Genomic DNA, 18,186 nt, shown 5'->3' on the forward strand with positions numbered 1-18,186 from the left:
TCCTCCTCCTTTTGTGTCCTACCTGATCTGGCACCTCCATTACTGTGAACCCATGCCATGCATTTGAGTGAACCTAACTTGCCTAATCTCCATGCTTCATCCAGTGACTGACTAAGCATTACCTTGTACTCATACTATGGTGTGTGATCTGGTTTTCTTGTATTCCTGTATTGTCATATTGCTGTATGTCACCCCTAAATATTGTCTGTAACCTAAATTAATGTCCAGTGCTGCGTAATATGTTGGCGCTTTATAAATACAATAAATAATAATAATAATAATTGGCTGCCGCCCAGAATGATAACTGATGATCGTTTCAGATGACAAATAGATACGGGGTATTTGTAGTGTGAGGTGATCAGGCAATGCTCAGCTGGAGAGATTAGTGTAATTACAGCTCATCTGTACTTTCTTGTTCTCTGTGTTTGGATATGAGTTGCGTGTTTCCGCCCAGCAGCTGTGAGATGATTGGCTCTTGTGTTTTGCCAGAACATTACATTCTGCACCGGGAGGAGGTCTCTGCTGTGCTGAGGAAGCTGGTCAGCTGCAACAAGAAGCTCTTCCTCATCACCAACAGTCCCTATACCTTCGTGTGAGTATTTCTGTACAATGTATACTGTATAATCTGGGGTGATGTTGTCAGATGCATGCTGGGAACGCCCTGTCAGATGCATGCTGGGAGCGGCCTGTCAGGTGCATGCTGGGAACGCCTTGTCAGGTGCATGCTGGGAGCGCCTTGTCAGATGCATGCTGGGAGCGCCTTGTCAGATGCATGCTGGGAGCGCCTTGTCAGATGCATGCTGGGAGCGCCTTGTCAGATGCATGCTGGGAGCGTCTAGTCAGATGTATGCTGGGAGCGCCTTGTCAGATGCATGCTGGGAGCGGCTTGTCAGGTGCATGCTAGGAGCGCCTTGTCAGATGCATGCTGGGAACACCTCGTCAGATGCATGCTGGGAGCGGCCTGTCAGATGCATGCTGGGAGCGGCCTGTCAGATGCATGCTGGGAGCGGCCTGTCAGATGCATGCTGGGAGCGGCCTGTCAGGTGCATGCTGGGAACGCCTTGTCAGATGCATGCTGGGAGCGCCTTGTCAGATGCATGCTGGGAGCGCCTTGTCAGATGCATGCTGGGAGCGCCTAGTCAGATACATGTTGGGAGCGCCCTGTCAGATACATGTTGGGAGCGCCCTGTCAGATGCATGCTTGGAACAGCCTGTCAGATGCATGCTGGGAGCACCCTGTCAGATGCATGCTGGGAGCGCCCTGTCAGATGCATGCTGGGAACAGCCTGTCAGATGCATGCTGGGAGCGCCCTGTCAGATGCATGCTGGGAACACTCAGTGATTGACGTTCTGTGTGATTTCTTGCAGAAACAAAGGAATGAATTATTTGGTGGGGAAGAACTGGCGAGATCTGTTTGATGTAATTATCGTGAAAGCGGACAAGCCGGCCTTCTTTACCGACCGCCGCAAGTATGCCGCCCCTCCTCTCCTCCAATGTCTCTTCTCAGATTACGTATTTTTTACCCACATCCAATAGCATGCTTTACATACAGCTATAATATATTCAAATAATGGTAAATTACCATAAAAGTGGGCATCGTGAATAATTTACATACATAACTAAAATATATTATAGTAGGACATTAGACTATGACTATGGTAGGATTAGAGTGTGAGCCCCTCTGAGGACAGTCAGTGACATGACTATGTACTCCGTAAAGTGCTGCAGGAGATGTCAGTGCTAAATAAATACATTAATAATATGGTAGGACATTACACTATGACTATGGTAGGATTAGAGTGTGAGCTCCTCTGAGGACAGTCAGTGACATGACTATGTACTCTGTAAAGTGCTGCAGGAGATGTCAGTGCTAAATAAATACGTAATTTAGATTGTAAGCTCGCAAGGGCAGGGCTCTCTCCCCCTTTTGTGTCTTGGTAACCATTATACATTTTATTCATCATGTTAATTTTATCACTGTCATTACCAATTCTATAATTTGTATTTTGTATCATTCTTTGTATTTTGTCACTAATTATGTATCTTGTATATTGGTGTACACCATTGTCTGTATTATTATGTACCCCATGTTTGTTTCTTACTTTGTACAGCGCCACGGAATATGTTGGCGCTTTATAAATCAATAATAATAATAATAATAATAATAATAATAATAATATGGTAGGACATTACACTATGACTATGGTAGGATTAGATTGTGAGCTCCTCTGAGGACAGTCAGTGACATGACCATGTACTCTGTAATGTGCTGCAGGAGATGTCAGTGCTATATAAATACATAATAATAATATGGTAGGACATTAGGCTATGACTATGGTAGGATTAGAGTGTGAGCTCCTCTGAGGACAGTCAGTGACATGACTATGTACTCTGTAATGTGCTGCAGAAGATGTCAGTGCTATATAAATACATACTAATAATATGGTAGGACATTAGTCTATGACTATGGTAGGATTAGAGTGTGAGCTCCTCTGAGGACAGTCAGTGACATGACTATGTACTCTGTAATGTGCTGCAGAAGATGTCAGTGCTATATAAATACATAATAATAATAATATGGTAGGACATTAGACTATGACTATGGTAGGATTAGAGTGTGAGCTCCTCTGAGGACAGTCAGTGACATGACTATGTACTCCGTAAAGTGCTGCAGGAGATGTCAGTGCTAAATAAATACATTAATAATATGGTAGGACATTACACTATGACTATGGTAGGATTAGAGTGTGAGCTCCTCTGAGGACAGTCAGTGACATGACTATGTACTCTGTAAAGTGCTGCAGGAGATGTCAGTGCTAAATAAATACGTAATAATAATATGGTAGGACATTACACTATGACTATGGTAGGATTAGATTGTGAGCTCCTCTGAGGACAGTCAGTGACATGACTATGTACTCTGTAATGTGCTGCAGAAGATGTCAGTGCTATATAAATACATACTAATAATATGGTAGGACATTAGTCTATGACTATGGTAGGATTAGAGTGTGAGCTCCTCTGAGGACAGTCAGTGACATGACTATGTACTCTGTAATGTGCTGCAGAAGATGTCAGTGCTATATAAATACATAATAATAATATGGTAGGACATATGACTATGGTAGGATTAGAGTGTGAGCTCCTCTGAGGACAGTCAGTGACATGACTATGTACTCTGTAATGTGCTGCAGAAGATGCCAGTGCTATATAAATACATAATAATAATATGGTAGGACATTAGACTATGACTATGGCAGGATTAGAGTGTGAGCTCCTCTGAGGACAGTCGGTGACATGACTATGTACTCTGTAATGTGCTGCAGAAGATGTCAGTGCTATATAAACACATAATAATAATATGGTAGGACATTAGACTATGACTATGGTAGGATTAGAGTGTGAGCTCCTCTGCGGACAGTCAGTGACATGACTATGTACTCTGTAATGTGCTGCAGAAGATGTCAGTGCTATATAAACACATAATAATAATATGGCAGGACATTAGACTATGACTATGGCAGGATTAGAGTGTGAGCTCCTCTGAGGACAGTCAGTGACATGACTATGTACTCTGTAATGTGCTGCAGGAGATGTCATTACTATATAAATACATACTAATAAAGGCAGTATGCTGGAATCCTGTATACAGTACAGACAGTGCAGGACGCCCAGCTGTACACATTATGCTGCTAGTCCAGGCTGTATATCATGTGGGCTGCACAGAGGAATGGCTCTCCAGGGATAATATTTGCTCTGGAATGTATGCAATGCTGGGATATACAGTATGTTCTCTCTTCTGCAGACCGTTCAGGAGACTCGATGAAAACGGTTCTCTGCTGTTTGACAGAATTACGAGCCTGGATAAGGATAAAATCTACAAACAGGTAATACAAACATTCACTCAGATCTCTTACAGAAATGGTATCACCTGATTCAGTCACATCCAGGGTATGAACTGATCCTGTCACTTATAGTCAATGTTATGTCACTATAGTAACTAATACTCCTTTATTTCTGATTGAGGCAGGGGTCACACTTGTCTGTTTTTGTGCTAACTTCTTGCATACCAGTGCTCTCTGGTCCCTTAAAGAGACTCTGTAACAACAAAAACCTCCCCTGGGGGGTACTCACCTCGGGTGGGGGAAGCCTCCGGATCCTAATGAGGCTTCCCACGCCGTCCGCTGTCCCACGGGGGTCTCGCCGCAGCCCTCCGAACAGCCGGCGACTGTGCCGACTGTCAGTTCAATATTTACCTTTGCTGGCTCCAGCGGGGGCGCTGTGGCGACTTTCGGCACGGAAATAGACGGAAATACCCGATCTCCGTCGGGTCCGCTCTACTGCGCAGGCGCCGGAAACTTGCGCCTGCGCAGTAGAGCAGACCCGACGGCGATTGGGTATTTACGCCTACTTCGGCGCCGACAGCCATCAGAGCGCCTGCGCAGGAGCCAGGAAGGTAAATATTGCGTCACGGCTGTACGGAGGGCTACAGCGAGACCCCCGAGGGACGCAGGACGGCGTGGGAAGCCTCATTAGGATCCTGAGGCTTCCCCCACCCGAGGTGAGTACCCCCCAGGGGCCGTTTTGTCGTTACAGTTCCTCTTTAAAGAGGAACTCCAGTGAAAATAATGTAATAAAGAGCTTCATTTTTGCAATAATTATGTATAAATGATTTAGTCAGGGTTTGCCCATTGTAAAATCTTTCCTCTCCCTGATTTACATTCTGACATTTATCCCATGGTGACATTTTTACTGCTGGCAGGTGATGTCAGTGGAAGTAGCTGCTGCTTGCTTTTTTTGGCAGTTGTAAACAGCTGATATTTCCAACAATGCAATGAGTTTCACAGACAGGAAACTGCCAGGACCATGGCCCTCACAGTTTCCTGTGGGAGGGGTTTCACCACAATATCAGCCATACAGCGCCCCCTGATGGTCTGTTTGTGAAAAGGAATAGATTTCTCATGTAAAAGGGGGTATCAGCTACTGACTGGGATGAAGTTCAATTCTTGGTTACAATTTCTCTTTAAGGACCAGAGACTGCTTGTAATGTGGCCTACTGACGTCTCGCTGCACAGACACACCGCTCTTGCCATTCTCCCAGCGCCGCAAGCCCCTTACTCTGCCATCTCAAGTGGCCAAAAACAGGACGTAGATTTCAACTAGCGCTATCCGGAAATGGTTAATCAATGGGCTAGTTTGCACTTCAATGTGTTTTCACACACAGAAAATAACCTGAAATCATGCAGCATACATTCTGCATATTGAGTGTGTATTCTCTATCAATTACATTAGCTACTGTGAAAAGAAACCCAAATGTTTCTGCATACAAACGCACATGGGGTTGATTCACTAAACCGTGCTATGACAAATATCACACCTTATCAAAGATAGCACACCTTATCAAAGATAGCACACCTTATCAAAGATAGCACACCTTATCAAAGATAGCACACCTTACCAAAGATAGCACACCTTACCAAAGACATCAAACCTTATGAAAGATATCACACCTTATGAAAGATATCACACCTAATGAAAGATAGCACACCTTATCAAAGATAGCACACCTTATCAAAGATAGCACACCTTACGAAAGACATCACACCTTATGAAAGATATCACACCTAATGAAAGATATCACACCTTATCAAAGACATCACACCTTATCAAAGACATCACACCTTATCAAAGACATCACACCTTATCAAAGACATCACACCTTATCAAAGACATCACACCTTATCAAAGACAGCACACCTTATCAAAGATAGCACACCTTACCAAAGACATCACACCTTATCAAAGACATTACGCCTTATGAAAGATATCACACCTTATGAAAGATAGCACACTTTATCAAATACATCACACCTTATCAAAGATAGCACACCTTATCAAAGTTAACACTCCTTATCAGAGTAGCACAGCGAGCGCTACGAACCCGCAGAGGCTCAGGGCAGGACGAGTGGCATTGCCAATCAGCAGGCATAAGTTCGTAGCGCTCGCTATACTACTCTGATAAGGCATGTTAACTTTGATAAGGTGTGATTTTGGAGTTATCACGGTTTAGTTTATTAACCCCATGTTGTGCAGAAAGCGTGTGCAGAAAAATATGGGCAGAAGTATGAAAGACAAGTGTGACCCCTGCCTGAAGCACAAAACAGTAGTATTATCAGGTTACACCATCCAAATGCGTATTTAATCCCTGGGATGGTATTGGTAAACATTGATTGATGCTTATTGGACTGTATAACGATTTACTCCCCCCAGCCTTTCCTGTTCCTTGTTATCCCCTGTCCCCCCAAACGCCCCCTCCCAGCGCCCCTGTGCCCTGCCTCCACTCCCCTCCCCCTTTCCTCCGCCTAGTTTTCATTAACCCCTTTCGTTCCTTTTGTTTTTCAGTAATGACCAGTTCTTGTATTTTCAGGGAAATTTGTTTGATTTTCTACAATTAACGGGTTGGAGGGGCTCGAAGGTGTTATACTTTGGTGACCACATCTACAGTGACCTGGCAGTAAGTATCTCTTGGTCTTTGTTTCCCCAGCATTCACGTATAATTCAACATGCTATAATGTGCTTAAAGGGAACCCGAGGTGACAGGGGTACGGAGGCTGTCATATTTATTTCCCTTTAAAAAATACCAGTTGCCTGGCAGTCCTGATCCGCTGACTCTAATACTTTAAGCAATAGCCCCTGAACAAGCATGCAGCAGATCAGGTGCTCTGACTCTCAGCTGACTGGGGTTTTACTGGATTAGCCATATGCTGGTTCCTGGGTTTTGACTCAGACACTACGTATGCCAGGTGATCAGCAGGTCTGCCAGGCAACTGGCATTGTTTACAAGGAAATAAATATGGCAGCCTCCACATCACTCTCACCTCGGGTTCTCTTTAAAGCACACCTGAGACTGGTAGTTCAATGTTGCTTACCTGGGGTTTCCTCCAGCCCTCTGCAGCCTTACAAATCACTCGGTTACCTCCTGGTCTGCACTGCTGTGACCTCCGTAAGATCACCCATTGCGGGTTATTGCGCTCACCCGCACGCCTCCTCGATCGTAGCTTTCAGAGAGGCACAACGGCGGGGACTGGGAAGAAACAGAGGGACCTGTAAGACTGCGGGAGGCTGGGAAAAGCCCCAAGAAAATAAAAAAATAGAACTTGTCCTCTGGAGTCTTGGCAGCTTGATTCAAAGACTTCGTCTATGTTGATGGTTGAGATATTGGCCTTGATTCGCTAAAGAATACTAGAGAGTAACCAAGCAGCTCAGGGTGACCCAAACCACTCGGAATGTATAGGGGGATAAAAGAGACCAAAAAGACTTCCTATTAATAAGCAATACTTAGTGAAATTTGCCTTCTTAAAACAGAAGGAAACTTGCAATAATTCAGCTATAAGTGAACATTTGTGGTTACCCACAATGCACCACTACTGAATATGCAAATTATCCCTTTTCGCTCCTGTAAGTCAGGCAAGCATCCTGCACCGCTGGTGTATAGCCCTGAGCTGCTTGGTTACTCTGTTGTACTGGTCCAAGCCCGATCTCATACAGCCATATCTATCCCTGCCATGTACTGATGAGGGCCAAAAGTCCGAAACAGGCTGTCTACATGTGGGTTTGATATAAAACTTGAAGCTATAGGCTTGCTATACACCAGCGGCTCTGGATGCATGCCTGGCTTACAGGGGCGAAGAGATAATTTGCATATTCAGTAGTGGTGCATTGTGGGTAACCACAAATGTTCACTTATAGCTGAATTATTGCAGATTTCCTTCTGTTTTAAAATCAAATTTCACTTAAGAATATCGTGCTTAGCAGGGCGTGTTAAACCACTCAGTGCATGCTGCATCCAGTGCTGTCGTTTAGCGTGCGCTATTTGAAGTTATGCGCCCTCCCTTGAAAACCACGGGATACGATGTACATTGACCGTAATACTTTAACTAGCATGGTCGCTACTACATTCATGAATTAATGTAATTGATTAATAAAATAAATGGAGAAGCAGCCGGTTAACCAGTTAAAGTATCTCTGCCTCTCTGTTGCTCTACATCCTGTCGCCCGGATTTCAAGAGAGCGCGCATAACTTCAAAGAGCGCACACTGCACAACAGCACCAGAGGTAGTGTGCGCTCGGTGGTTTAACCGGCCCTGCTAAGCACGATATTCTTTAGTGAATCAAGGCCACTGTCTACAGTATCTGTCCTCTTTGAGCTCTAATGCTTAGTACACACAGTGCAATTTTGCATCAGATTGACGGTCAAATCGTTTATTTCCAACAGGTCCAATCTGATTCACAATTGTTTTTCTAAACGATTTTGTATAGAAGTGATTAGAAAATCGATCAGAAATCAGATTGGACCTGTCAGAAATAATCGATTTGCCTGTCAATCTAACAGAAAATTGCATCGTGTGTACTAAGCGTTACACTTTACATTTAGTTTTTTTATTTTAGCTGCGGCATCCAAATAACGCGGTTATATTGTTTGTGCCAAGTCAGATTTCCTGTGAGTGTAAATGGACTGGGTTACATACATTCTGATCTGTTACACACAGTCGTTTCAGAATCTGATCTTGATTGGTCTCTTAATGTCGATAGCGTGAGTCACTGACTTCTGTCTCCTCGTTTCCTGCGCAGGATCTGATGCTGCGTCACGGCTGGAGGACCGGAGCCATCGTCCCTGAACTAGAGACCGAGATCCGTACAATAAACACTGAACAATACATGCATTCACTGACCTGGCAACAGGCTCTGACCGGACTGCTGGAGCGCATGCAGGTCAGGTGATCAATCTTCTGTGAAAGCCGATTCATGTTCTGCTGACTGGCTGTACGCTCAGGGCTTGCTGATGTATAGGAAACGTGTTTGTGTATATCAGGATAGATGGTGATCATGTGACAAGTGCCACTGGATTCATACATAAGTTTGTTTTAAATGAGGCCCAGATCAATAATGTCATTACTTGTATTTTTATTTTACACAATTTTTAATATTATTATCATTACTACTATTATTATTATTTGTTTATAAAGCGCCAACATATTCCGTGGCGCTGTACAAATTAGGAAAACAAAACTAGGGGTACATAATACTGACAATGTACATCAAATATGGACACTGATACGAAATACAGCACTGCTGATTACACTGACAGATGTAACATGGTGAATAAAATGTATAACAGGGAGCAAGCTATGAAATAAATAAAATCCAAGACACAAAAGGGTGAGAGAGCCCTGCCCTTGTGAGCTTACAATCTAAAGGAATGGGGGGGGGGGGGGATAAAAGCCGGGAAGTATACATACAGGCTGTGCATGATTAGATTATTTAGTAAGGCGTAAAACTAGACGTGAGGTCGAAAGGTGAATGGCCTAAACTAGAGAATATGCTTGTTGGAAAAGGTGAGTTTTGAGGGAGCGTTTAAAGATTGCAAAGGTGGGAGTGTGACGGATGTCTGTACCGTTAGTAAACTAGCTGCAGTGTGTGCTGATCTCTGCTACCTCCAGTATGTACAGTATAAGCTGTTACTCTGTGCCTGTACTGATAGTAATGTGGCTGCAGTGTGTGCTGATCTCTGCTACCTCCAGTTTGTACAGTATAAGCTGTTACTCTGTGCCTGTACTGATAGTAATGTAGCTGCAGTGTGTGCTGATCTCTGCTGCCTCCAGTATGTACAGTATAAGCTGTTACTCTGTGCCTGTACTGATAGTAATGTAGCTGCAGTGTGTGCTGATCTCTGCTGCCTCCAGTATGTACAGTATAAGCTGTTACTCTGTGCCTGTACTGATAGTAAACTAGCTGCAGCGTGTGCTGATCTCTGTTACCTCCAGTATGTACAGTATAAGCTGTAACTGTGCCTGTACTGATAGTAATGTGGCTGCAGTGTGTGCTGATCTCTGCTACCTCCAGTTTGTACAGTATAAGCTGTTACTCTGTGCCTGTACTGATAGTAATGTAGCTGCAGTGTGTGCTGATCTCTGCTGCCTCCAGTATGTACAGTATAAGCTGTTACTCTGTGCCTGTACTGTTAGTAATCTAGCTGCAGCATGTGCTGATCTCTGCTACCCCCAGTATGTACAGTATAAGCTGTTACTCTGTGCCTGTACTAATAGTAAACTAGCTGCAGTGTGTGCTGATCTCTGCTACCTCCAGTATGTGCAGTATAAGCTGTTACTCTGTGCCTGTACTGATAGTAATGTGGCTGCAGTGTGTGCTGATCTCTGCTACCTCCAGTTTGTACAGTATAAGCTGTTACTCTGTGCCTGTACTGATAGTAATGTAGCTGCAGTGTGTGCTGATCTCTGCTGCCTCCAGTATGTACAGTATAAGCTGTTACTCTGTGCCTGTACTGATAGTAAACTAGCTGCAGTGTGTGCTGCTATCTGCTGCCTCCAGTATGTACAGTATGAGCTGTTACTCTGTGCCTGTACTGATAGTAAACTAGGATCTCTGCTACCTCCAGTATGTACAGTATAAGCTGTTACTCTGTGCCTGTACTGATAGTAAACTAGCTGCAGTGTGTGCTGATCTCTGCTACCTCCAGTATGTACAGTATAAGCTGTTACTCTGTGCCTGTACTGATAGTAAACTAGCTGCAGTGTATGCTGATCTCTGCTACCTCCAGTATGTACAGTATAAGCTGTTACTCTGTGCCTGTACTGATAGTAAACTAGCTGCAGTGTGTGCTGATCTCTGCTACCTCCAGTATGTACAGTATAAGCTGTAACTGTGCCTGTACTGATAGTAAACTAGCTGCAGTGTGTGCTGATCTCTGCTACCTCCAGTATGTACATTATAAGCTCACAAACTCTGCTTGCATGGAAGTTACCCCTAAAAGAGCGTGTGAGGAATTCCCATGCTAACTCAGGTATAACGGATTTCTCTAGCAGTGGTCACAGATAGAAGTTGATATATTATGAATACATAAAGCGATTATCAACCACTTTCACTAAACCATCTGTGTTTCCGATGTAGATGCACCGCGATGCTGAGTCAAAGCAAGTCCTCCAGGAGTGGATAAGGGAACGCCAGGAACTCAGGTAACCTCCATCTTGTTTCCAGCTGACAATATCACAGTCTGTTAAGGTGGCCATACACTTATAGATTTGCAGCAGATTCAACCATCAGATAGATTTCTGTCAGATGCCTGTCAAGTCGAATCTGACAGGAATCTATCTGATGTGTTCCACACACTAGGAACAGATAAATCTATTGGAAAATGAAATCTATTGGAAATCGATCTATATACATTATTGGACCACTAGATCCAATGCAACTCTATGGACCATCGATCTGCAGCCAGCAGCTGATCGACCTACATTTTCCATCCTGTCAGATAGATCAAATCCATCAAAATCGACTGGAAATCGATCGATAGATTTGATAGAATTGTTTTCTGATCGATTCCATAGAATCGATTGATCGATGGCTAAAATTGACCAGTGTATGGGCCCTTTTAGTGAGTTTCACAAACCACTATGAAGGGTCCATTGTACAAAACTGCTGCTAACAGCAAGGGCACAGAATAATGCCGGCTTATTATTGAGTTAATTTTTAACTGGTAAGTACGAGTGTGCTAAAAGCACTTTAACTCTATTGGCTCCGTATGAGGCCCTGACCAATCATGATGGATAATTCTTTATTGATCCTGGACATTTGTATGATGAGGTAGTCAGTGGCGTAACTAAAGAGCTTGGGGCCCCAGTGCGAGTGTTACACAGGGCCCCAAGCAGTTTTGATTTAAATGCCTCCGGGCTGGAGCTGTCTTGATTGGGTGTAAAATGACGTTCCAAATGGTAGAGGCAGCATGACACAAGGCACTGGGTAGAAAGGTCTTTAGCTGGACTCTGGGGCTGGTCAAGTTATTGGATCCTTTTAATCTGAGGTTGTAGGTGGTGTGAAGAATTCATATCACCCATTGTCCCTCGAGAACTCAATTTAATGTTCCTTTTGGGGGACAAGTTGTGTACAAGTAGGGGGGTTTGCGGCTCTTTTGGAGGAGGTCAGAGGACCCAAGGGAGACTCGCACAAACCCAGGGAGTGTTGGTTATGTATTAGAGAAAGCACTAGCAGCTTGTGATGAGCACTATTTGGGTAAAAGAGGCGCCCTGGTGTATGATAAAAGCATTTAAGAACAGTTTAAAAACGACAAGGGAATGAGGTAGCTTACCTCAATGACGAAAAAATCTTTGTAGTAGCAAAAGATTTTTATTAGTGATAGCACTGGCAACGCGTTTCACGGGTCTGAGCCCGCTTCCTCGGGCCAATATCAGTGCCAAACTAAATAACCAGTCCAACATAGGGAGCCTCTTTTACCCAAATAGTGCTAATCACACCCCCACATGCCACCCGTCTGAGGGGTGGAAGCAGAGCATCCGTGGTTCCATCCATGGTTCACCACGGTCAGGATCTGCTTCCTGTGTTTCTTCAAGAAGAGCGACCGCACCCAGGTCCCCGGTGACCTCCCAGAGTGGAGTCGGGTTAATTTTCTCCACCTGCTTCTCGTGGTCGGTTGCCCCTCTGCAGCCCTCCTTTGTGAGTAGTTCTCATTACCATTTTTCATTTATGCACTTGCTGTGACACACTACACCATTGGGCTTACTTTTTGTCTCCTGTGCCTTTTTCTAGAGGGTGCTTTGGCACTCACACTCCAACACAGCTTGTGATGAGGCAGAACTTGGTTTACTTGACTGGATTAAAGAGAAACCGTGACCAACAATTGGACTTCATCCCAATCAGTAGCTGATACCCCCTTCTACATGAGAAATCTATTCCTTTTTCACAAACGGATCATCAGGGAGCTCTGTATGGCTGATATTGTGGTAAAACCCGTCCCACAGGAAAATGTGAGGGCCATGGTCCTGGCAGTTTCCTGTCTGTGAACCTTGTTGCATTGTGGGAAATAGCTGTTTCCAACTGTTTCCAACTGCCAAAAAACAAGCAGCAGGTACTTCCAGCTACATCACCTGCCAGCAGTAAAAATGTCACCATGTGATAAATGTCAGATTGTAAATCAGGGAGAGGAAAGATTTTACAATGGGCAAACACTGACTACATAATTTATACATAATTATTGTAAAAAATAAGCACTTTTTTATTACATCATTTTCACTGGAGTTGCAAGCATACAGAACATTTCAGTAAACTGTAACAGCAGACATCTCAGTTATGAAAAGAGACAGGAAGAGGCAAAGAAACAGGTTTTCAGATAGACACACATAACTTAGTATTTGCAGCAGTGCCATCTACTGGTCAAGAGGTGTTAATACTCAGTATGATATGAAATACATGCAGTTGTATCTCCAACAGGGAGAACATGCAAATGCTGTCCTGGCTGCAGCTCAGATTTGGGCTATTAGGGCTACAAAGGGAAGGTACCCCTACATTAATAGATGGAATCCTGATGTGGGCAAAAGGTTTATCCCCCTCAGATCAGAATCTGATCAGAGGGATCGAATCCACACACTACAAATAGAATTTATATAGATTTCAGCATGAAATATATTGAATATTTATCAACCCGCATCGTTTTACTGCTTGATGTTCAGCAACGCTATGGGCTTTCGATCTATCTCTGCTCTTAATCTGGTCACATAGGCCTCAATTCACGAAGCTTTATCAAAAACTTTATCAAACGTTTGATAATTTACCTCATGGGTAAAATCGAATTTTGAACTCACTAAGGTGTTATAGATTTATTGAACATTTTATCGATAAAACATTAGATATATCTATAAGACCTTACTGAATTTAAAATTAGGTTTTACTCATGAGGTAAATTATCAAACGTTTGATAAAGTTTTTGATAAAGCTTAGTGAATTGAGGCCATAGTAACCAGGACTAGTTCCATCCATTATGATCGATAATATCTTTTTCAGCTGAAAATCACAAAATGACAATCTGGCAAGCAGTGATTGAATCTGCCAGGTATCGATAGTGTGTGGGCACCTGCAGACTACTGATTGCTTAGTCACCACGCAGCTTCTTGCAAGCGGTGCACCACGTCGTAATGTGAATTCACAAAACCTGAGAAACTAATTTCATTTATTTAATAATTTTATTATTGTTTTATTTTTTTGTTTAATTCGAGTGGGTGGGAGTAGGGGTCGGACTGGGCCACAGTAGTACAGGTTTTTTCCCTCGGGGGGCCCCGCCTCCAGGTTTCTGGTGGGCCCCCCCTCCTTGTCTGACAGAGCTCCAATTGCTGCCTGCAGCACAAAAATTCTCTTCTCAGTGCTGTAATCACTCATGCTGAGAGCAGTGGCGTAGCTAAGGAGCTGTGGGCCTCGATGCAAATTTTACAATGGGGTCCCCCAAGCACTCTATACATAACAATTTATACGACGCACCAAAACCTGCCAATGGCAACTACAGTGTCAGAGGTGCAAGAAGGGGATGGGGAATAGCTTGTTAATGATTACCACTGTTCAAAGTATCTATAGAAGTGATTATTATGAGCACAGGACCAATAGAGAGGCAATACTGTAGTTGAGGGAAGGCCCTTCAGGGCCCCGAAGCGGTTGCAACCTCTGCGGTCGCAACCTCTGCAAAGTAGGACATTACTTTATATTGAAGGAGGGGACTCTATGCAAAGTTTTGCTGGGCAGCAGTGTCTCTGAATTACAATGCTGCTAAGATCATGTACATTTGGCCCTATCCATAATACATCATGACTACGCCCACCTTCCGATGCATGGTCACGCCCTTTTTTCACCGCAATCATGGGATGTGTGGGCCCCAGGTTGAAATTTCTTTGGTGGGCCCCCAGTGTCCCAGTCCGACCCTGGTAGAGATCCATTTTTCTCCTTGCAGCTAACATTTTTTGCCAAGCTCCTTATGTGGTGCTGGTAGGTGCGCGGCAATAATATATATCTAGTTACACAAAGTCCCTATTTATCACCAAGGCACTTTATTAGGTGCGCAGTTTCAGAGCACGTAAAAATAATTCACTGAGACAGCACTTAGTTGTAAAATATATAACATTTTAATAAATACTTAGCTGCAGAATGATGGTCAAACGTCCAGATGTCTTTCAGCTCCATCAGATAGGTTCACAAATATACCTGAGGGGCCTAATGGGCATCTCAGGTTCGGGGACCTGGGCAAAGTTTGCTGTCAACAAAACCATCCCATCATGAAGCCGGTGATATAGGGGTGTTAGCCCCCCTTTTATACCCCTACAGACAAAGACAGAGTCCCAGCCAATCCTAAGTGGTCTTCTGACACCTTTCCTTGTAATGCTATGGTCGTCTGCAGTGGCAGTGGGGAACGGTTCCTGCACCAAGCCAGAGGAAGTAAGTTGACCGCACTGGAATGAATGGAGAGGAGGGTGAGGAAGGGTTACTAGCTTGTAAAATAATAATTTTCATGGGTTGGTGCAGAATATTGGTGATGCGGAAGAGAGCTCCAGAGAGGGGGTAGGCTCTTGAGAAGTCTTGGTATGAAAGGATTAACGCTCTTAAAAAGACTACTTGTTCACTTATATTTACTTCCCTTATTTGGAGAATACTCTTTAATATAATTTCCGTTGGATTGCAGGTCTGTCACGAAGAATCTCTTTAACCCCCAGTTCGGAAGCATTTTCAGGACTTATCACAACCCGACTTATTTCTCGAGAAGATTAATCCGTTTCTCGGACATCTATATGGCTTCCATCTGCTGCCTGCTGAACTACGACATCAACTTTACGTTCTACCCCCGCCGTACCCCCCTGCAGCACGAGGCCCCCCTGTGGATGGACCAGCTGTGCACTGGATGCATGAAGACCCCCTTCCTAGATGAGATGACCCCCCTACGGTGACAGCTGCCGGACCCCGGACACAGCAGGTCGGTCAGGGGACAGCATATATTATACATTATATAATACTTCCGCACAGGTGGGGTAGATGTGCTTCATTCATGAGTTCTGGACAAGCAGAGGAATGAGCTATGATGAGATATTACTGTATAATCTTGTTATAATAAACTTGGGTATAGTAAACATTCGGGTTTAGTAAACTACCTCTCCAGGTCCCAGCCAATCTCCATTATAAGTCTATGGGAACAACGCCTGGTATAGTAAACCCAGATATAATAAAACTTCTGTTATAGTAAACATGTTTTTTGGCCCCTACCTGACGCTGACTTTGGATATAGTAAAATGTGGGCGGTGCATGCGTCATATGTCAGTGGGCGGTGCATGCATCATATGTCAGTGGGCGGTGCATGCATCATATGTCAGTGGGCAGTGCACGCATCATGGCAGAGGGCGGTGCATGCGTCATATGTCAGTGGGCGTGCATGCGTCATATGTCAGTGGACGGTGCAAGCGTCATATGTCAGTGGGCAGTGCACGCATCATGGCAGAGGGCGGTGCATGCGTCAGAGGGCGGTGCACGCATTATATGTCAGTGGGCGGTGCATGCGTCATATGTCAGTGGACGGTGCAAGCGTCATATGTCAGTGGGCGGTGCATGCGCCATATGTCAGTGGGTGGAGCATGCATCATATGTCAGTGGGCATTGCATGCATCATATGTCAGTGGGCGGTGCATGCGTCATATGTCAGTGGGCGGAGCATGCGTCATATGTCTGGGTAGTGCATGCATCATATGTCTGGGTGGTGCATGCGCCATATGTCACTGTGAAACCCATGGTCAGCTACTCTCCAAGCCCCCAACATCGCGGCAGGTCAGCGGTTCATATCGGCAGGCGTTCTTTTTGGGGGAGAAAAAGTGTTTCTTATATGCCAAAAAATGTGGTAGGTTGTAGTTGATAGTAGTGCACAGTATGCATGTCTGCACTGTCAGCAGCAATACCAGAGACTTAGTTACGTTTTGTTTTTCTCTTGGCAGATAGAAGTAAGAATTGCTGGACGTTATGAGTGCCGGTAACACCATCAGTCTCCATGTTATGATGCAGTGAGTAAGGGCTCGGACGTGCAGGACTGATCATCAGCAATGCTTCTAAGTATTTGCAAGTGCCAAACACACCCCAATCTGCGTGTGCAGCCGACAGCCTCACAGTGACAGGGGTGACATCACCACTACATGCTATAGCTTCCTGTACAGGTAATATGCTGTACCTGATAGTGGCCGGGGGGACATCACCAATACATGCTATAGCTTCCTGTACAGGTAATATGCTGTACCTGATAATGGCTGGGGTGACATCACCAATACATGCTTCAGTTTCCTGCACAACTCGTGCTGTACCTGATAATGGCCGGGGTGACATCATTGATACAAGATTTGGTTTCCTGTACAAGTAATGTGCTGTACCTGATAATGGCCGGGGTGACATCACCAATACATGCTTCAGTTTCCTGTACAAGTAATGTGCTGTACCCGATAATTGCCGGGGTGACATCACCAATACATGCTTCAGTTTTCTGTACAAGTAATGTTCTGTACCCGATAATGGCCGGGGTGACATCACTAATGCATGCTTCAGTTTCCTGTACAAGTAATGTGCTGTACCTGATAATGGCCGGGGTGACATCACCAATACATGCTTCAGTTTCCTGTACAAGTAATGTGCTGTACCCGATAATGGCCGGGGTGACATGACATCCCCAATACATGCTTCAGTTTCCTGTACAAGTAATGTGCTGTACCCGATAATGGCCGGGGTGACATCACCAATACATGCTTCAGTTTCCTGTACAAGTAATGTGCTGTACCCGATAATGGCTGGGATGACATCACCAATACATGCTTCAGTTTCCTGTACAAGTAATGTGCTGTACCCGATAATGGCTGGGGTGACATCACCAATACACGCTTCAGTTTCCTGTACAAGTAATGTGCTGTACCCGATAATGGCTGGGATGACATCACCAATACATGCTTCAGTTTCCTGTACAAGTAATGTGCTGTACCCGATAATGGCTGGGATGACATCACCAATACATGCTTCAGTTTCCTGTACAAGTAATGTGCTGTACCCGATAATGGCTGGGGTGACATCACCAATACATGCTTCAGTTTCCTGTACAAGTCATATGTTGTACCCGATAATGGCCGGGGTGACATCACCAATACATGCTTCAGTTTTCTGTACAAGTAATGTGCTGTACCCGATAATGGCCGGGGTTACATCACCAATACATGCTTCAGTTTTCTGTACAAGTAATGTGCTGTATCCGATAATGGTCGGGATGACATCCCCAATACATGCTTCAGTTTCCTGTACAAGTAATGTGCTGCACCCGA

General features: G+C 44.4%; 1 protein-coding gene across 1 annotated transcript in view; it reads left to right on the top strand.

Annotated features, from left to right (window-relative positions):
* NT5DC2 (5'-nucleotidase domain containing 2) overlaps positions 1–17,162 on the top strand; it is a 49,560-nt gene extending 32,398 nt beyond the window's left edge. The window contains exons 8-15 of the mRNA XM_068255013.1: positions 490–592; positions 1,369–1,470; positions 3,807–3,888; positions 6,429–6,515; positions 8,633–8,773; positions 10,970–11,034; positions 15,534–15,821; positions 16,828–17,162. Of these exons, the coding sequence (XP_068111114.1) occupies positions 490–592; positions 1,369–1,470; positions 3,807–3,888; positions 6,429–6,515; positions 8,633–8,773; positions 10,970–11,034; positions 15,534–15,795 (842 nt within the window). The 3' untranslated portion in view covers positions 15,796–15,821; positions 16,828–17,162. The remainder of the gene's footprint in view (positions 1–489; positions 593–1,368; positions 1,471–3,806; positions 3,889–6,428; positions 6,516–8,632; positions 8,774–10,969; positions 11,035–15,533; positions 15,822–16,827) is intronic.
* The last annotated feature ends 1,024 nt before the right edge of the window (positions 17,163–18,186 follow it).

Source organism: Hyperolius riggenbachi, chromosome 9 (genome assembly GCF_040937935.1).
Source record: "Hyperolius riggenbachi isolate aHypRig1 chromosome 9, aHypRig1.pri, whole genome shotgun sequence".
Taxonomy (NCBI): Eukaryota; Metazoa; Chordata; class Amphibia; order Anura; family Hyperoliidae; genus Hyperolius; species Hyperolius riggenbachi.